The sequence below is a fragment of the Takifugu rubripes genome, chromosome 8 (assembly GCF_901000725.2).
Source record: "Takifugu rubripes chromosome 8, fTakRub1.2, whole genome shotgun sequence".
NCBI classification, from domain to species: domain Eukaryota; kingdom Metazoa; phylum Chordata; class Actinopteri; order Tetraodontiformes; family Tetraodontidae; genus Takifugu; species Takifugu rubripes.
The window spans coordinates 2,199,023-2,220,260 of record NC_042292.1 but is presented as its reverse complement, the minus strand read 5'-3'; the positions used below and the strand labels follow the sequence as shown (position 1 = coordinate 2,220,260).

Below are 21,238 nucleotides of genomic sequence, written 5' to 3'. Positions count from 1 at the left end.
TTGAGGCTTTGAATGTAACATCTCCTCCCCCCTTAATTTCCATGCATGTGTGTGTGCATGCGTGTGTGTGGTCAGCTCCATCACATATATTGAATTCAGAAGGCTCTGAGCCACAGTCTGTACTATTCATAGAAATCTTTGTCTTTGTGGTTTCCTTTTGTGTTTGATGTCCCGCCTGCTGTACCAGCAGGTGGATTTAGGTCAAATCATTTGCCCGTCCAGCCTGCTTACACACATGCAGAACTCACAGAGATCCTGCTTTTAATAAAAGTCATTCAGAATAGAAGTTTAAACTCGGCTCTAATGATGCAAGTGGAGTCAGACGGGTGTATTTGCCTTAGATTTAGTAGATGAACTGTTTGCATTGGGATTTTTCTGTCAGTTTGCTTTTGTCCTGAAGACTTCAAAATAAAGTTTTTGTGTACTTGACAACTTGGCTGTTTTGTTTGTTTGTCAAATTTAGTCAAATTTACCACACACAAAAAAATCCTGTATGCTGATCAGAATCCCTTTAGTATCTCTAATAACATGGAGTAAAAGTAAGCTAACAGATATGTAATACAATTATAAGATCATTTAAAACTAGTTAGTTTCGTAAAGAATTTATCAAGCAAATCCAGTACAATTTACATTGACCATTAAAGCATCTATAGAGAGAGAATTCAGGGTTGTCAGGTCGTCAGGATTCTTTCAGGGCAAGTAAAAACACACTTCTGGATTCTTTGCTCATTGTATGTGTGTCTCTCCCCTTTACTTCCCCCTGCTGTCTTTCTCAGGTTCCAAGTTTCAGGTTTTTCTTTGTTCTCTGCAGTGTAATGACTGGTAACTATGGCCAGGGGCAACTAAACAAGACTGCTGTTTTATTTCCAAGAGCGCTTTTACAGTCAGGTTTTTAACCCTCTAATTGTGGACAGAAAGAGGAAGGGAGTAGGACCTGCTTTTGAAAGGCTAAAGATCGGCATGACTTCAGGGGGGACGTATTTGTGGGTTCATGAGTTGCACCACAGGTGCCACAACAGAGCAGATTTCCATAAATTTCCCTGAGACTCCCAGTCATTTGTGTGCACTTGAGTTGAGAGCTGCTTTGGCAGGAATGGCTATTTTTACTGCAGTGGAAAACTTTGGAGCAGGACTGTCACACTAATCTCAAGGTTATCAGCATTGCAGCTGAAGGGATCTCATTTTTTTAGTGTTGAAATTAAAATATTGACATTTTAACAATGTTTTGTAATGGTTTTTCCCCCCTTCCATATTTTATAATATATATTTTACCCACGTGATGAATTTTGTAAAGTAGAAACTTATTGAATGACTTAAAGTGAAGTGAACAATATATTTTATGGCCCATACTCTCTATTGTGTACATCTTGTCTCTTGTTAAAAAAGTTTTCCAGCAAACTTCATAAAATTGAATTTGTGGTTCTGATAAAAGATAAATGTGATTGCATGTTGTGTTCTGGCGGCAGTGCAGACAAGGAGACAGTGTCTTGTGAGGATGATGATGCCCCTGTTTCTTCAGCAGAATGGGGCTCAGTGCCAACAACTGAACCATTGTTCTGCGTTTCTACGTAACTCTTGTCAAATGGAGGCAGAGTACATCATCAGTCCAGCTCTATTGATGATAATGGTGCTTCAGTTTTTCATTTTGCTAGGTTAACGCACTAACCCTCACACTGACATGGGTTAATAGTGCATTTTCCTTTCTGATCACCACACTTACATGCACACATGCAGACATACACACGACACACATTCCAGCCAGGTCCCGTGACCCATTTCATTTTTGGCATAGTCATGCCAATGCCTGTGTGAGACAGATGGGACCCTGGTAAACCCTGACTGTAATGTCTCAAGACTATAATGCTCGATAATTGAGCTCGGAGTCTCAGGGACAAATGTATACAAATTCATACATTCATGAGCAAATCCCTGCTTCCCCGTGCACGAGCCCACTGAGCGATGTAACTGAGCGTCGCTCTGCTGGTGTTTGATCTTAAAGCCACCACACCCTCCCAACACTTTCACACAGACTGCATTGCCGATCACTTTTTTCCTGTTTGTACGTACCAGAGCAGCATTTGCAGAGCTGAAGGTCTCAATGACCCCCTAGTGCCCAGAGTCTCTCTGTGACATCACTGCTTTAAACTTGCCTGTATTCTTTGATTTTATGTTTTTATGCATCCTGTTCTTAAGATCATGAGATGTAGCCAGAATCATCACTTTGTTCCACATTATAGTGACGTAGACAAATGTACATAACCAACCTTTATTTTAACACAAAGGGCACAAGCATCTGGCATATTTTGACTTTAGGCAGTTTTAGGATTAACTGTTTCACTCATGCTGCAAAGTCACATGAATTGAGATTACATTCTTGCAGATATTCCATTTTTGTTGCTGCAACTTCTTTGTAGGTTATTGTAGTTCAGATACATGAGAAAGGTCAATTTAGAATCCAGTAAAAAAAAAAACACATATGTACACACTAATCAGTTGCTCTAGCATTGTCTGTGTTTGCTTCTTACAGAGATAATATTTGTTTTGGTGTGTGTGTGTGTGTGTCTGTGTATTTTGTAAACAGACATCTCTGCAGCTTCCTGCAGCTTTGAACTTTGACCAGCCAGCAGAAATGGAAGCCTTCAACCAAAACGGAACAGCTGGTTAGCATCTCTGAACTAAATGGTGTGTGTTTAGCAATGAAAACGTGTAGGGACATGACCACAGAACAAAGGACCAGGTGTGTGTGTGTGTGTGTGTGTGTGTGTGTGTGTGTGTGTGTGTGTGTGTGTGTGTGTGTGTGCGCACGTGCGTGCTTGTATTGCTGCCCGTGTTTCATTCGAGAGTGAGTAATATTTAGAGATTGCAGTAAAGTTTTTTATATTTAGGATTTTCTGCATGCTGTATGCTAATGCGTTGGTTTATTCCACTGATGTATGCTATCTTTTCAGCCCCCAAAACATCTTGTATTAGTCCCCTTTCCCTTTAAGCCATCTCATTGGGTCTTTCATTGACTGTATGAAGATGGATTTTGCCTTATATTATCTAAGGTGTAGGGTTAATTTAACATCGATAGAGAATTGCTTGCTTATTTTTTCTAGTTTTCAACCAATTGACGTAAAAAATTAAAGTTATTTATTTTAACCTCACGAATGACAGCCTTCTGATTGGTCATCATTGCACTTCCTGGTTATCACAACAGAAATGACAAAACCGTCCGAGCCAACGACGACTGCCAGTTTCTAGTTTCATTATAATGAGAATGAGAAAAAGAGTTACCCATCTTTAATAGTGGACACTCCTGTGTTTTGAAGGGCTTGGGGGAAGTTGCTGGTGAAGTTTCAGAGCGTTCTTGCTGTTGACCCCTGCTCGAGAACACAAATCCACAGTATCACCTAACACCAGGCCAACACATTAAATATGTAGGCGTGTGTAAAGAAACCTTGTCCCACACTTCATTCTATAGCGACAACAAGAGCACCTAACTCTTTTTATCCCAACTGCCTCATTCCCCCTCTTCTTCCCCCATTAACTATCTTAGCAGCTCTTTAAAACCCTGGCTTATTTTCTCTCTCTCTCTCTCTCTCTCTGTCGCTGTCACACAAACGCATGCAAAACACACGTGAATTCCACTGGCTGGTATTTGTCATTCAGTTTGTCTCAATTTTAGAGCCATAAAAATGCATGTACTTGATGGCATAATAATTTTTAAAAGGTGGGGTAAATAAAATATCATAAAACAGAAGAGAAACTGATTCTGATTCCATTAACACTAAATATTTAGTGTTAATGGGATGATTATTTTATGTATCAGTTTGCCCCATAGCTAAGCCTCTGAACAACAAAAAGGATGAATGAAATGGTGAAGGGGTGTGAGGACTTGGGGGAAGGGCACAAGAAGGCGGGGGTACATTCTTTCAAGGCCCCCATAATCACTATTTGTGTTTGGCTTGCATTGCCCCAGTTTCAGCGAGTCTGTGGGGGTGTTCTGGGGGTAAAGGGGGTTCACTGGCAGCCTGGCCACTATACTTAAATGTTATTCTTTGAACTGAGGACAAAGCAGTGTTGAAAGGAAAAAAGACCCTGACGCCTGAATGTCTGATACTGTATGTCTGCAACATTGAGCTTTACAGGCCTGCATTTCAGCTCAGTGGATATTTGTCAGCTTTTCTCAGATATGCTATACATTTAACCACTATTCATTTATTGGGCACGCCCTGCCACCAGTATTGATAACGGCTCAATATTAGTGGACCACTTTAGCATCCATGGTGCTGCCTTAGTCAATAATTACAGTCGCGTTTGTTCTTTAAACGGTAGGTAAGTAGTCGTGTTGTAAATGTCTTGATGGTGGGGCAAATTTGAGGCTGGATCATCTGGATGTCACAAGTGGAGGGAACTTTACTTTGTGTTTGTTACGTAAGCGAAGACCTGTAAAGGAAACCTCTCGATGTGCTCTTTGCTGAGTTCCTGCAGCCCTGTGCACAAACAGACGGAGGCAGACAGCATGAAGTGCACATGTCTGGCTGCTTTCCACAGTTTGGACGTAAGCCGAAGCTTAATGTCCGACGCATTTATGTGACAGCTGGCCAGCACACACATGCACACACACACGCACACACACTGACAGTTGATGACAATTGGTGTCATTCGGGCATGTCTTAAGTAGAAAATGTTTTCTTAATTCTGTTTCTAATGCATCATTTGTTGTCTGCACTTGACTTAAAAGCACCAAAAAGAATTGCTCCTGCCAAAACACATCCTTTTTTATGCAGTATAAGCTAACTGTAGCACATTTGCTGTTTTTGTTTAAGGCATTGTGCTGTTGCTCCAAGCTCTGGTTGGGCAACTGGTGGATCTGCATCTGTGCCATGTCTAGTCGCTCCAGGCTGTTCACTCATTCCTTCTTCTATTGCATGGTTTCGTTTCACAGGCTAATGAATTCCATCCCTAAACAATTACCCCTTCACCTCCATTAACAAGAGTAAACCAGAGTTCTTGTGCCTTGGAGCCTTGATATGAACCTCACCAACATCAATAATCTGAGTGTAAATGTATTTTTGCTGCACATCCTCGGTTTAATGGAATTCTCAGTGTTGTGAAGATCAGCCACATAGCTTGAGTCACATATGCTGATGATGCACTGGCGACTGAGCATGTGGTATGAAACAGTATGTAGTGTGACTCACTGTCTCGCCACTGGAATGCTTACACCGTGCCCTACAGAGGATCGACAGTAAGCTGTTAAGCTCCATCATGTTTGGGTTACAGTTATGTACTTCACGTGAATAAAAGATTAGCAGCATTCTTAAAAAAAATCTATCAGTGGTTTATGGTTTATGCTTTTATGTTACTGTTGTCCAACAGCAAGGAAGTTTGAATTTTTCCTAATGTTGTGTATGTTGTGTATTATGTATTAATCAGTTCTCTGTTGGTGATTGGCGGGTACTCCGTGGGTACTGAAGCCCACCAACCCCAAATCTGCTTGTTATGAGGGGAATGTTGTAACCTCTGCCACACACACGCATTATGACCATTATCATTATTATTATTGTCATTATGACAAAACACTTGATGTCAGATAGTATCTCTCTGGATTAGCATAAGATCAACATGCCAATTATGGTATCCAGCACTATTGTCATAACTATACAATTATTACCAATTGAAATACCACAGTATTACTGTATCTTTTCAATAAGATTTAGCACTATAATAACAAATTGAAGAGTAAACATTTGCTTTCTCATTCTTTTTATCACAGTATTTTCTTATTTAACTACCGGTACTTTTAAAAATGAAGCTCAGTCAGATGCCACCTTAGGTCTTACACAATACCTTTCCAAAGGTTCACTGTTTGACATCTAGAGGCTACTGAGGAAATATCAGTGCTATTCTGGACAGACAGTGATGTCTCCATATGTAGGCAGGTCTATATAAATGAATGAACTGGCAATGGGTTCAATTCCTCATTCATCAAATTCAGTTGACTAATGTTGCAGTGTCTTCAGGACACACCGTTATTTTGTTGTACTTTTATTTATAATTTGTGTGAAAGCTGCATCTTAAATGCATTCTTGTCTCATGTGATTTCACCAGGATTTGTTTATTGACCTAAAAGTGATGTACATTCAACTTTTAACTGGTGAAATTATGAACAAGAAGTAATGTAGTTGTTAGCTATTTTGTTTTTGATAAATTGTGTTAATTTGTTAATCATACAATAAAATATCCACAAACCAGTGAATAAACAAGGGAGCACTGCTTTAGCTGGTGCATTTGGATGTATGCTAAAGTGTAAACAGTTTGTTTGCACTGATGGTAATGCTTTGGCTCTTGAGGTGAACGCCACCATGCTGCTCTGGAACCTCCTTTTATTCCTCCTCACACCAGCCTCACTGCCAGCCTTTGTCTGTGTGCAAAAACGCAGTGATGCTCCTCAGAACAGACTCTAAAATTCACAGTTTTCCTTCACAGATGCATGCGTGACTGTACACAAGGAACAGTTTTTGCCCTTGCCTTTGGCACTCCTGGGTCACACTTGGCAGCAGCGTGTGGTGGGGCGTGCCTGTCATCTGTCGCTGCATTTCTCTGTCTGTCTGCGAGCTAAATGGGCTTACTGTAATCCATCTTGACCAGAGAGAAAGCTAAATCCAAATGCTGTTAGTTTATCTGCTCTTAGTCTGCAGCACTTTCTCCTGTAAATGAGTCTTGCCTTCCCATTTTATCCTTTTTTTGTACAAAGTAGACTTCGTTATATGAGGTTATGGTTATGAGTGAGATCTATGCTGTTAATATGGTTTTAATAAAAATTATTTTTGTTTAAAGATAATAAAACAAAAGTCACAATTTTGCTACATTGGATTCCATAAGAATACTGGAATGACATAAATGGACAGCACATAAGCCTATACTGACAAAAATGTTTTTAACTTGTGATCAGGTCCACAGGTAAAAAAAAAAAATCAGCTCAACCAATTATGATATTTAATGCACAAACTTTGCTCTGCTGCAGTATAGTGTTTGCAAAGTTATTAACAGTTTTATGGACATGTTAAAAATGTTTGCTGCCCTTGTGTTGACATTGGAACTAATTATTCTCTCTTTTTCCCTCAGATGACATTATGCAGCGGGACAACGGTCCCCTATGTGCAGCAGAGATTGGCTCAGAACTCCAAAAACAGTTTGCCATTCTGCCAGGTTGGTTATTGTAGCAGTATTGAACAACTGCATCAGCCAATGTCTTTGAATCCTACCAGCTGCCTCAAAGGGCCTGGTTTGCGTGTGAAAACACCTGCAGGGTTTACCAACTGGGTGTACCGAAGATTGCTATTGTCAAATGAACAAAATAGCATGCATTTAGTGTGTTTTCCCCTATAAATATGCGGAATATATTCCAATTATCAGAACACGTAATATATTTGGAGGCAGAGGTGCATGTGTAATGAGTTACCGCCCGCAATGTAATTGGTCAAACCTGAAACTGATTGTGGTCCATGTTTTTATGTCTATATTTAGCATGTTTGATAGGCAGTTCCAAACTGGCACAGTGTGACGCACAAGTGGCTGCGTTTGCTGTGGCGAGGAGGAGGGATAGCTGCAAGGACACTTTTGCACCTGTTAAAAACTGTACATGCAAACATAGTAGATCACTTGCACGTACATTTTTTGTAGTTTGCTCATGTAATTTAGCGCTCATCATTTGAGGTGTTAAAATAATGAGGGTGCTAATTGTGGCACGAATGTTAAGCATGCACACTGTAGCTGCAGTGTAGTATGTTGCTATGATTTGTTGTCCCGGGTAATCTGTCAGCCCACTCATTCGGTGGATATTTTTAGTGTGATCTCAGCTACAGTACAAACTTCATGTTTGACCCAGTTTCTCTTTTGACTGAGTAGATATATTTAAAGCTTCAACTCCTTTGAACAGAACAGAGTAACGTACTAGGGTATCATGGCAACTACTGTGGTCTGTGAATAAATCAATAACTGTCCATTATTGAAAGAGATGGGCCACGTGTGTTCATTTATTAGGTCTTAACAATTTTACACTCTTTCCATCATTGTATCAGTTTCAGGTGTTTCTATGGGAAATGAAATAACGGGATAAAAGTCTGACTCTTTAATACCACTCAGGTGATTTGATATCACTTGTGACCGATTTCTGTTTTCCTCTCCACTGTGTCTCCAGGGGGCCGCGGGATGAACGGCAATCCTGTCATCATCTTTCCAGAATTCCCAGCGTTTGGTGAGCTGGAAGAAGATGAGCTTCAGAATGTCCTTGGCTACCTCACCAGTGTCCCCAGGTGTCTATATCCATTCACCTAAAGAAATAAACAAAAACAAGTCTTAGTGATGTGATCAAAAAGGGAGTCTTCAAAAGATGAAAGTTAGAGCCGGCTGTTAGACAGTAGTGTCTGTTATCTGGCATGTTGTAGAGGAATCCATTAAGTCTTCTCTAAAACTGGTCATAATTGTTCCATATAATCAGGTACTGTTTAAGCCATATTATCCCCTGTTAAAAAAGGGTAAGCCACTGTTTTCAAATTATATAAGCAACTAGAAATAGATAATAACTAAGCCAGCTTCACAAAAGCAACACACATTTTACTAACTATAGAGACACGAGGTTATTTTACACAGTGAGCCAAGGATGATGATATTCACCGCATGACAAGAGTAGCAAATACTGCTCATGATACACAGGGCGTCCACACTGGACTCCAGACCTCTGCTGTCATTTTGGCCTCTACCTAAAAATGATATTAACACCTCTTTGGCACTAATAAGTTGGGGGAAAAGCTGTGGGGGTGTCTTTTTACAGCAATATTGTGTCTTGATGTTTGATATAGACAGTAAATGATGGCTTGTTTTATCAAGTGATTTTAAGTGTGAAGTCCTTGTATGGGGCATTGTGAGTTATTAAGATAACTGTGCCCTCCCCAGCCTCTAAAACGCTGACTCTATTTTTACTCAGTTCTTGTTTTGTTTCCCGTGAAGCAGCAAGAACAATTATCCTTAGTGTTGGTTGCTGCTGTAATGCCACAAGCTGTCAGTAGGTGGCGCGCCCGAACAACAGGATTGCCAGAAAGCGGAAAAGACGTTAAGAAATATTCTTGTATAAATAAAAGATGTCGAGAACAGAACGCTAAGAATAAATTATCAAAAAGAACCTCAAACCAGTGAAGTTAAATGAGTTATTTCACTGTACATCACATGTTTTCAATTCAATCACAATATAAATTGCCCATAAAATGGGTTGAATATACTACATTTTGTTTTGCTAATGAAATTCAAGTTGAACTATAACGTACAGCTCCTCCTCTTTATCATCTCCTCCTTTATTTTCTCCCCCTTCCTCCGCCTCACCTCCCCTCCCTTTCATTGTTTTCCCTTAAATGCTACAGATTCATCACACAAGTGACCTTGAATACAGACTTCAAATATGGCAAGAAATGGTTTTAATATACGGTGTGTTAATATAAATGCACTTGTTTGTGCGTCATGGCTGCCTCAGTATTATGTGGCTCATCACCTTTTAATATCAGCTCCCCACCCATCTCCTCCTCCTCCCCCCTTGCTCCCCACCAGATATATACACTCGGCTGCACTGTGAGCTCTGATTGGCTGTGGCTGAACAGCAAGACACAGGGCTTGGATTTGATTGGATGAAGGCTGGAAGCAGGTGGTGGCAGAGAAGAGGGAATTGAAGGGAAAAGGAGGAGGGAGATGCTTTTTTTTTTAAAGATGTGAACGGTCACCTCTCTCCATCTGCAATCACAAGATTGTGGGTGCCGGAATCAAGCTCTGAATCAGCGAGACGTGGATTATGACAGCAGGAGAACGTTTGGATATTAATGACTTGCATCTTTGATTTTTGATCTTTTTTGAATCGCTTGTGGATCATTTATGCGGTCGTCTCCCCCTAAAAGAAATGGATTGATGATTTTCTGTTGCAGCTTTCACTGGGTAGAGTCCATTTTCTAAATGGTTACGTGTGTGGGTATGAAAACTGGCTAGTTATGACATTCAGATGGTTCAGCTTAGCAGGTATCATATGTTGTCTCCACTGTGTGTGCGTGTATGTGTGTATTTTGCTTTTCTGTTTTGATCTCAGGAGGTAGAGACCCTTTCTGAAAGGCTGCATTCTTACACATGCATTTGCCTAATGAGGGTGTAAGACATGGCTCTGCCTGTTTAAGGAAGGCAAGTTTTTCCATATACAGCCACACATCGCTCTGACACAGAGCCAAGGTTGCCATGGTTATGCACTGGGGTATTTCTCTCCCATCATCTCACATTATTGCCGATGACAAACAATGCCTATAGCCTTTAATAGAATTACCATATGATACCTCTTAGTGTTATTAACTCTGCTAAAGATCAGTGAAGCCCTCTCCTATTTTGTTTGTTTATAGTGTGATGCATTAGTTCATTATTATATGTGATTGTCTCAAATAGTCAAAATTGTGTAATGTATTGATAATCCACATAAAGACAATTTGAAATTTAGTATTAAATGAATTCTTATTAAGGATAAGGATATTTTATAATTGGGTCAAACTAGATTTTTTTCTAGTACAGGTATGCCTCTAGTTATACAAAAATGTCCATATTTTATATATTTTGCTACATCCAGAAAATTGCTGACTGAATAATTGAGACAATGTCAAATAAATAATTAAGCAGTTCTACCCACATAGTCACAAATACACACACTGCATATACAGAAGTGGTTTCGCCACTAAAAACAGTGTTTTTTTTCTTCCTCGCAGCATTGCAGCTTCAGGAGTAGGTTTCATTCTGGTCATCGACAGACGACAGGACCGATGGGCTGCCGTCAGGGCCACACTGCACCGCATCGCTGTGAGTGGTGTTCTTGGCATGTTTGCGAGGGCGCTGAAGTCATTTTACTGATGGCAGTGTTGGTGTGTATGACTGCGCTCTATTTGCTGTCGTCAGCTCTGTGCGGCTATAATTTGGGAGTTTACAGCTTATACCAATGAATGTTTTGGTGTTTTTTGAGATTTTTCCAGCAGGGTCAAACTGCACATCATGTGCATTTGTTAATCATACTGCTATAATCATTTAGTGAGAATGTTTTTTTAGTAGTTGTAGCCAGGTGTGCTAAGCCTTAAAAGTAGAATATTACATTAGAGTGGGTACAGTGATCCAAAAATGGAAAGTCCAATGCAGTTACTAAACTAGGCTAATTCTGTAATCTCTTCCCTTTTTGTGTGCCTCTAAAACTCTTCTTTCTTCCATCATAACATTGTCAGATAGCGAAAGAGAGGGGAATAATTTGAGATGCATAAAAAGGAGAGTATCACCAAAAAATGCAGTCAGTTGCAGAACGGTTGAGAAGACATGAGAATCACTGATAGTTTATTTAAACCCTTTGTATAAAATGTGAAATCAAAAGTAGCAGAAAAGTCCTTGCATGGAGAGAAGTATGTTGTGTGAATGAGAGAATAGACCGATGTGGAGAGGAGAAAAATGTTTTTTTGTTTTTAAAGTAAAATTGCATGTATTACGGAAATTAGCTTTTTGTTCTGGAATGTATTTGAGATTGGAAACATTCATCAGTTTTACTTTGACCTTTTGTTATTCATTAAAGGTCTGATGATTAACCAGCTCTGCCATATGAGGAGGGGGCCTCGGTACACGATAACATATGCTATGAAGACGCCCACAGTGTTGTTCAATATGCAGATACATGCTAATTTATGCTAATCGGCCACTTATCATCAGCTCTGATGGTTTTTTCCATGTGGTTTTTAAGAAACTGTCCCTCCTGTAAAAGCAAAATAAAGATGAAGTTCTTTTGCAGTGATTGCACCAAAGCATCCCCCCCATCATAACAATGGATTAATCTAAATCTGATATCTCTCTCATCCATCGGCATGCTCCAAGTCTTGAACGAATCCTTGACCAACGGTCTCATACGTACGGTATGGTTGTACAATAACGATGAAATCATAATGAAAAAACATTAGTCATTCATAAAATATTTCCAAACTAAAAATTTAATTTTTTCTCCCCCTAAAAGTATTTTGTACTATATTTAACGCGGCATGTCAAAGTTTTTTATTTTTATCCCATGATCAACACACAAAAGACAAGCATTGGCAGTAATAACTTATAATGGACTTTATAGTAAGAACATTATCTTACAACTACCGGTATATGAATTTGTAGTCTTGGGTGTTTTCATTTTTCATTTAATGTTTTTATTCAGTATTTATTGGCTCATTGAAAAATATTCTAATACAGCTACCTGTTTGTGATCTGATATTCAACATGTGAAACCGTGTTTTAAAGCCCTACATTTTTTTTCCATGCATGTGCTTTAACACTCTTTTTCAGCCATTGTTCTCATAACAAATAATACTCCCCTCTATCCAAAGACTGTATGATGTAGAGAATGTGGGAACTTGACCAGCATTGTAGCAGAAGGTCCTCAGCAGGACCCTTTTGCCTCTTCTCTACCTTTTCTTCACTTGTTTGTTCTGTGTTTGTCTTGTCTGTTTTGATTCTCAGGTATTTATTTGTTACACATGCATGCTAATTCCACTATAATATAGGGGGACATTTGAAGTATACTATTTAGTTTCTTAAAATGGTCATTTAATTTCATTCCATTCTTGACTAATTTATCCATGGAGTCTATAGTGCATATGCTTACATCCCTGGATGAGTGGGCACCTCATCGCGGGGCCCTATGGGAGTACTTTGGCAGTTGGATCTGAAGGTGTCTTGCTGCCTTCCATGTTTTGTCCGCATCAGGACTTGAACCAAGCGCCCTCCGCTTCTCAGCCCCGTCCCCTACAGACTGAGCTCCTGCCACCCTAATATGTGTTTTCTTTAATGTAGTATTCTAGGAATTCTTTATATAAATAAAAGGCAAGTGATGATAATGATTTTAAAAAGAAATGTTGTCAAATCCCACTAAAGTCATGTGTGTGTGTGTGTGTGTGAGGACCGAGTGTACTTTCTAACTGACAGCATATTGAGGCAGAAATAGTTCTTGAAATGTTGACCTCTTAACAAAGTTTTTATTCTTAAAGATAGAGCAGACATGAGTCTTCAGTGTTGATGCAATAGAAGCGAATCAAATTATTGTCTGTATTGGAAATGGGCAGCATTTGTGCAGGAGCATCTCAAATGTCCTTCCAGGGCTCCCGTGCTTTGTCCGCAGCCAACGACACTAATGGCAGGAGTCTAATCAAAGAATGAAGGTCGTTCATCTCCCCATGAGACATCATGCTCATCAAGGCCATTTCAAGGTCAATCTCAGCCATTTGCTGATGTGTGGTGGAAGCACAAAGAGTGCGCAGATGTGAAATCAGAGATTAGTGTACAGCACTTGCACAGATGTTGTGTTAGCACTAGATTACATTTACACTTTATTAATTTAGTTTGTGACTTACAGTAATAAAAATGTCAGTTTGGGCATCTTTACTATTCTCATTTTGTCTTGTTGTGTAACGGCTCCAAAAGGATTATGTATTATTTATGTTATATCATAGTTATTAAGCTTTTTGTTTCTGGGGTGCTTTAACAGCAGGTTTCCTTTTAAAGTACCAGCTTACACAAAAGATAGAACTGAGTCATAAATTTCACACCCCCACGCCAGTTGAATACAGTGCTGGTCGATGAATTTGACTGGAACTTTGCAGTGACGTGCAGTGTTCTGCTTTTCTCATACCTCTCACAATCTACCTTGTCGCAAGAATATCTGTGAACAGATTTACTAGAGTTGGAGTTACTATATGTCATACTATTCATTTCAGATGCATTTATTGGGTGAATTATTCCAATAGAATGTAAGAGCTCAGTTAGGATGGGATACCTTTGTTCCTGTTGCAGCCTCCATCTGTGGCTTCAGTCATCTCTGGGGCTTCAGGCATTAGTCATTCAAGTCATTAACTCATGGACCTTTGTCAGGTGGTGTGTGGATGTGTCCGAACCAGGTTAAAAGCAGCATCTCTCACGGTTCTCTTTTAAAGGTCTTAGTCCTCGTTAGGACTCCTTTTGTGTCCCAAAGGCAGAGAGGCAGTACAAATGGAGAGGGGGTGTGAGACAGGTTTTTGGTGGTTGCCCAGCTCCCAGGAGGACAGTGTGGATGTCATTAAAGCACTTGACTGATCTGGCTCTCCGCATTGGAGGAATATAAATCATCCTGGTCTACAGAAAATAATTCTAATCCCTATCATTTATTTTGCTCTTTTGAGAGCAGTGCATGTGTGTGCATATGTGCCCGCGTGTCACTTCAATGTATAATTGTGTCCGAGGGTGTGTGTGCTTATTAGCATGTCTCTATTCATGTGTCTGGGGATGCACTGAGCAGATTGCACATTATTATGTTAATATGGGCGTACAAATTGAAACAGGACCTCTCAGGGTTTATTATATTTTAATATTTAATTGATTCCTGTTACAGTTCTAGCGGCAACTGCCTTTTGTATTATCTGCTATAGGAAAATGTTACTTTTGTTGACTGATTTACAGTATTTCCTCAATTGACCCCTTCATTTTTGTTCTAAAAAAATTGTGCATTTAGATGGTGAGTAGAAAGGAAGCATGTGGAACAATTGTGGATCCTTCACCAACATCACAGCAGGATCTGAGAGAGAGAGAGAGAGAGCAAAACGGATGAGTTAAAGAGGGGGTTCCTCTGAATGGACACCAGCTCTGAGAATCTTGTGATTTATTGCATTTCAAACCCAAACAGATTTTAAGAGGACACTCACTGAAGTGCGATGTACCTTTTCATGCATCCCGTTCAAGATTTAACAGTCCAAATCTGTACACTCCATTATTGTTACTGCTTTTTCCCTTTGCTTGTCTGTTATTTTATGATTGAGGCTGTACAAATATCATCATTTTAAACCCCTTTTGAACAACAATGTTAACGTAACATCCACCGCAACCTCTCACAACATTTACAGTTTTCTGCTGTAAAACAACCTACTATCCAAACAATTAGTGAAGAATGTTGATGTCATTGTGTCAATCATCCTGTTCTTGGTGATTATTAAATTATGACTGTGATCAGTGACATAAAAATGGCCACATCAGCATCTCTACTTAAATATAATGGATCCTTCCTTAGCCATGTATGATGATCTCACTAATTCCAGCTACAGGGTGAATGGTTGCCATAGCAATAGCACGCAGTCATTGCATGATTGTGATGTATCTGTGTGAATTCATCTAAAGGCAGTTCGATATATACAGCTAGACAACAGTCAAACAGAGAATTTTGATGCCTCTAATGTTGGGATGGAGGACATAAGAAGCATGTAAAAGTCAATAGAGAGCGAGAGAATCATCTTACATTGATTTATGATGCCCGAAAGGGTAATAATTTACCGAGAGGTTTTAGAGGAAGCATAACCAATACAGTTGAGTGCCCCCAGGTTGATTCACTGTAAATGCAGTTTGAGGCTTTTACCTTGTTACTGTGGAATGAATTGGAAGCATGAAAAACTGCTTACTCCAGAATAACATTGCAAATTCACCCTAAAATCACAGATTTGCTGAGTAAAGGTACAACAAGTGATAAAGCACAACAATATTATTATAAATTTGGTAGATGTGATGTTACTAAAATGGAATTATTATTTTAAAACAACATTGGGGGTTTGTGGTTGTTGTTTTTTTTTGTTTGTTTTTTTAAAAACATGGTGGTTAAATTAGAAATGTATGAAAATGGCCTTGATAGCCATTTTTGGTCTCCCGCAGGCTTTGCTAAGCTGCACTGAAAAAGATTTTTTTAAAGTGTTCTAAAAGACAAAGTGTGTGAGATGTGTAAGTGGGGTTGTCGATGATTTCTTTTTCATTTTGTCAGATACATGGGCGGACAGACTAAACAAGTACTAGAACCTTTTTCTCCTCCCTCTTTCAGGGTTCTTTTCCAGGGAACTTACATCTGGTTCTGGTGCTGCGTCCCAGTACTTTTCTTCCGCGGCCACTGTCAGACTTCTTCTTCAAGGTCAACAAGGATGAGTTCAAAATGAAGGTGTGCATCTGAGGATTTTTTTCTTTTCTTTTGGGGATTTTCAAAACCATCTTTCTGCTGTTGCCACTCTCCCCTCCCCTCAGCACAGGATTTCATATCTTTTCATGTCAATTCATGATGACTGGGCTATTTTGTTCATACACTCCAGGCTATTTTCTGGACTATAAGCCCAACCACATCCTGTCAGTTATTGAGAAGCTGTTAACAGATGAGGATTGAGCAAATCATTACATTAAACACCTTTTGTAATATTTTCATCGAATTGCATTTGTTTTAGGTGGTAATGCTGAGTTCAGTGACTGAGCTCCATGCCTACATTGATCCTGGACAACTGACAACAGAGCTGGGAGGAACGCAGGAGTACCACCATGACAGCTGGATCTCACACCGCACTGTAAGAACACACACCCACATGTGCAGTACACACTGTGCACCTTTAAACTGTGTTTTAATAAAATATATATCTTTAGATTTTCCTCATACTTGCTTTTTCTCAGGTTTCTGTTGTAAGATTCAGGTTTTAATGCAGCGCTACCTTCTCTGCAGGCAATCGAGGCATTCGCCCTGATGGTGAAGACGACAGCGCAGACCCTGCAGGCATTTGGCACCGAGCTTGCAGAGACAGAATTACCCAATGATGCTGAGGCCACCACCAACCTATTACAAGCACACACACTGAAGAAAGAGAAAATGAAGGTCGGCTGCTCCTCCATCACTTCCATACATATCAAGTGGCACATAAACATTCTATATTATGACTACATCATTTTTTTTCTTTTTTAATTAAACACTCCATTTGAGCGCATTTTGAGATAGATTTTAGTATTTCAATGTCTGCATTTGTGTATGTACATATCAGTAATGTGATAAAAATATAATCCAATAAGGGAAGTTGAATTCAGTAATTTCCCAGGCTAAAAATGATATAAATACCAAATGTAATATGTTGATACTGAAGCACAATACAGGGGTGTTTGACATTTTCTGGCAGTTTTTAAGATTCATTCAGTCATTTTGTTGACCTGGTCAGAATTTCGCATTAGTTGTAATGTTTTTCTGAAGTTGCCCTAATCTTATTCTGTAGTTGAGCATTGGACCTATGTAAGTACATTTTTTTTACTAGAAAACTCATTTGGACTTCGAAACTTAATTTGAGTTTCAAAAACGTGAACATTTGCTCAGTCTGTACTTGCATGGGTCATTTTACTGTTGCCAAAGTACATTTTGACATGATATCTGTACGTGATACCAAGCAACATTTTTGATTCAGCTTTTTTACAACGCTGATTTATTTTGCAGGAGGATCTGCAGGTGGCGCTGTCTCAAGGTGGCCGTCTGTTGGACTGCATCAAAGAGCCCCTTCGCACCGACCCTGAATACAACATGACTCATGATGACGTGGAAAACTTGGCTACTGTGCAGAGGTAGGGGACAGAATAAATGGATGTCATCAAGTGGAGGATGCCCATCAATGCATGCATAAATCATCCCTCGCTCCACATCAGACTACTGGGTCAGCTGGATGAGACGGAGACGGCATTTGACGATTTCTGGGAGCGCCATTGTACTAAGCTGGAGCAATGCTTGCAGCTTCGCCATTTTGAACTTCAGTTTCGAGAGGTGAGTTGAAATTTTGAAAGGATTTTGAAAGAATCCCATTCGCTGACATGTTGGATTCTCGTCCTTGTAGGTACGGGCCCAACTGGACGTGATATCGGAACGCTTGTCTGGTTTCTCTGAGGTTAGCGTGAGCCCGGCCCATGCTGACCATGTCCTGCGAGAACTCTCTAGCCATGAGGGCAAGGCCTGTGTAAGCCACACTCTCTAATTTTGTTTAAATACAACGCTGTCTATATTTTAATTTGTAAACTTTTGTTTAACTGTGAATTCAGTTCTTACTTCGGGCTCAGTAATATACAACAATCTATGCATTTTAGCAAGAACAAACAGATATAAGTTCAGAAGATAAATCATCATCATCAAAAGTGAAAATTTCAAAGAAAGTGCATTCTTATTTAAGCAATAGCCTGCTAGGAGGCATAGGGACCTCCTAAGGGGTGGGGAAGTGGAGGCATAAGTACATAGAGACAATAAAATACTAAAACAGTTTGTGATGTAGTGAGGACAGTAACAGAAATAAAAGTACAGAAACGGTAGTAGTACAGAAGGGAAAGTGGATAAGAACACTAGCATTTTTGTAAGTAGGGACAAATAATATGAACAGCCACAAAACACTTAAAGCATTACAGTTAAAACACTGTTAGATGGAGCTCTAGTCAGCAGAAATAAGTAATATGCAGAGCACCTGCAGGATGAAACTTGAGTTGCTGAAGATGAACATTGGGTGGAGCAGCTGCAAGTGTGTTTTAGTGAGTCTGAAGGAGCTGATGGAGGGAAAACGTCCTCGGGGAGATTTTTTTGCAGACGGTTCCAGCTATCATGGCTACTGGCATGGGCTACTGAAGCAGCAGCAGCCCATGCAGGACTATGCTTAATGGGTTAAAGGAATAAATGAACTGTACAATCTTTTTAAAAACACACTGATGGAGAGTAGTTGTGATATTGTAATCCACTGAAGAATCATCTTATACTGAAGATGACAACCAGCGATATCTCTGGTGCGACAGGACGTGCTGGACCGTGCACTCTCACTGGCAGGGAAAGGCGACAGGCTCATAGAAGATTCCCACTATGCCGAGGATTCTATCAGGCCCAAATGCAGTGAGCTGAGAGCGGTGTGTGAGGAGATCAGCTCCACTTTGAGGAGTAAGAAGAGCCTCCTGCTTCGGGCTATGGAGCTCCATCATGCACTGGAGAAGGTGGGAAAGACTGACCCCCCCCCCCATCTGCACAATTTCCAAAGTGGGTCAAAAAGGTTTTGGCTTTATTTCCAATATACTTTACCTGGCAGGCTTTGCATTGGTGCGAGGAAGGAATTTACCTGCTGGCCAGCCAGCCAGTGGACCGCTGTCAGTCTCAGGATGGAGCTGAAGCAGCCCTGCAAGAACTGGAGAGATATCTAGAGACGGCACCACTGCACACGCTTGCGGACCGCAGCACTTTTTGCTGCCAGTATGAGGCCACGCTCACTGCTCAGCTCCTGGTCCGTAAAATGTGGATTCATAAGCTATAAGCCTTCAATTCATTTATGTAAAATGGATATAGCGTGCAAGCTTTATTTTCTTATTGCTGCTGTTATCATTTTTTTTTAATAAAGGACCAGATAGAGCGAGTTTTCCAGAAGCAAGGCTCAGTGCAGGAAATGTTCGAGAAGAGACGCATCAGTCTGAAGAAACTGGCAGCCAAACAGACCAGACCAGTCCAGCCAGTGGCCCCAAGACCAGAAGTGAAATCTCCACTGTCCTCTCCCAGTGAGCATATTATCATGATCATCATATGGAAAGATCAATGTCTTTTAAAGATTATTTCACCCTTTCCTCCCTGACATTTAGATCTACAGAGAAACGAGAGAAGATACTCTGCAGATAGTGCAATCTGCAAAAAGGTGTGGCTACGCATCTGTTTTCACCACAATAGTCATCCCTTTTTAATATCACTCACCTGTTAGTGTTTGATAAATATACTCAACAAGAATATGTTTTTGAGTCCAGCTGGATTCCCCTATCCACAATGGCGGCACCCGACATGCTTCTCTCTCCGAAGAAGAGGAAAACCTGGCAGTACTTCGGCGGTGAGTCAGTCAGACGCGAAACCAGTGTCATCGCTGTGTGCAAGGACACTTCTCAGCCTGCAAAACCTAAAAACCCGATTGATGATCAACATTTATATATACCTTCCAGCCACGTTATGAATGAGCTGCTGGAGACGGAGCGGGCGTATGTAGAGGAGCTGCTGTGTGTTCTGGAGGTAAGTGGTCATTGTGTCAGTCGTAGCACATTTCTACACAGGGATTAGATTCATCCCTCCTTGAGTAGGATTCGAAGAATAAATGTTAAGTGGTTCTTCAAACTATAGGGCTATGCGGCAGAGATGGACAACCCTGCCATGGCTCACCTCATTCCCAGCAGCCTACAAAACAAGAAGGACATTCTGTTTGGCAATATGTCTGAAATCTACCAGTTTCATAAAAGGTAATGTGCACCAAAGTCCATCTCAACTTATTGCACGCCTGGTGTGCCTCAGATCACATTCTATCATTAGTGCATATTGCTTTTGTACCTTGATCCCATCAAGGTATTTTCTCAAGGTGCATGTTGGCACCTTTGTGCAGCATCTAATTTATGTTATGTTTAATCCCCATAATAATCCATTGATAAATCCTATTCTGTATCCTATTTTGGTAAATAGTTAAGTTAGCTTTTGCCTGGAGCCGTGTTAGTATTTTGTTTTTCTGACATTAAAAATCAGAAGTGTAAATCTCCTTTAATTAAGCCACAAAAATAATTGAAAGTTTTTATATTTTTGTTTATACCTTTTTTATATAATACTTAATAGATTTCATCTAGATATCAGAGATAAATTTGTTCCTTTTTTTTTTATTCAGTTAGGTCATTTTGGTGAAAGAACTCAGTGTAAAAATATAATTCTCAGTGCAAATACTGTGCATCTGCTGTGTACATGACAGTTAATATAAACTTCAAAGCTTAAGGTTGAGATTTTTACTATCAGTTATCTAATGTTTGGTTTTTAGGACGTTTCTAAAGGAACTGGAAGCTTACACTGACTGCCCAGAACTGGTGGGCCGCTGCTTTTTAGAGAGGGTGAGAACTTTTTTCCTGGGATGTGGATCTGTAATGAACTAAGACTTTTTTTTTTTGTTATTGAAAGTGTTTGGGGTTTATTTTGCCTTCTGTTTTTGCTCTATGAAGATGAAGGACCTGCAGATCTATGAGGGTTACTGCCAGAACAAACCTCGCTCCGAGAGCCTGTGGAGACAGTGCTCTGACTGTGCCTTCTTCCAGGTCACCTCTCTGTTCCAAATGTCTTTTACACATGACAGGAAACAGCAGGAAATGTTAATTATCTCGGTTGCTTCTTTTTTCAGGAATGCCAGAAGAAACTGGAACATAAACTTGGTTTGGACTCCTACCTCCTTAAACCTGTCCAGAGAATCACCAAATACCAGCTTCTGCTTAAGGTCACCTTTCTCCTCAGATACCCACCTGTATTGTCAAATTAAATAAAATCCCATAATAAAAGACGTAGGAACTAAGTGTGTATGCAATGATACAAAAATCCACTAATCTTTTCGTGAGC

At 40.0% G+C, this 21,238-nt stretch overlaps 1 protein-coding gene across 8 annotated transcripts in view; it reads left to right on the top strand.

Annotated features, from left to right (window-relative positions):
• The window catches only part of LOC101062538 (guanine nucleotide exchange factor DBS-like), a 34,331-nt gene that overhangs the window by 5,648 nt on the left and 7,445 nt on the right, over window positions 1–21,238 (top strand). For 6 of the 8 annotated variants that reach the window (XR_003889234.1, XM_029840086.1, XM_029840085.1 and 3 more), the window contains exons 2-20: window positions 7,114–7,197; window positions 8,189–8,303; window positions 10,773–10,863; window positions 15,908–16,021; window positions 16,299–16,415; window positions 16,568–16,717; window positions 17,321–17,445; window positions 17,527–17,641; window positions 17,712–17,831; window positions 18,649–18,840; window positions 18,933–19,124; window positions 19,239–19,392; window positions 19,474–19,526; window positions 19,633–19,712; window positions 19,822–19,888; window positions 19,997–20,112; window positions 20,673–20,742; window positions 20,851–20,943; window positions 21,027–21,119. Coding sequence is in view for 7 of the 8 variants with exons in the window: in XM_029840086.1 (XP_029695946.1) it covers window positions 7,114–7,197; window positions 8,189–8,303; window positions 10,773–10,863; window positions 15,908–16,021; window positions 16,299–16,415; window positions 16,568–16,717; window positions 17,321–17,445; window positions 17,527–17,641; window positions 17,712–17,831; window positions 18,649–18,840; window positions 18,933–19,124; window positions 19,239–19,392; window positions 19,474–19,526; window positions 19,633–19,712; window positions 19,822–19,888; window positions 19,997–20,112; window positions 20,673–20,742; window positions 20,851–20,943; window positions 21,027–21,119 (2,141 nt within the window). In the remaining variant the exon portion in view is untranslated. Of the gene's footprint in view, window positions 1–7,113; window positions 7,198–8,188; window positions 9,967–10,772; window positions 10,864–15,907; window positions 16,022–16,298; window positions 16,416–16,567; window positions 16,718–17,320; window positions 17,446–17,526; window positions 17,642–17,711; window positions 17,832–18,648; window positions 18,841–18,932; window positions 19,125–19,238; window positions 19,393–19,473; window positions 19,527–19,632; window positions 19,713–19,821; window positions 19,889–19,996; window positions 20,113–20,672; window positions 20,743–20,850; window positions 20,944–21,026; window positions 21,120–21,238 lie in introns of those variants that run through there. The other 2 variants (XM_029840089.1, XM_029840090.1) reach the window with 2 other exon arrangements.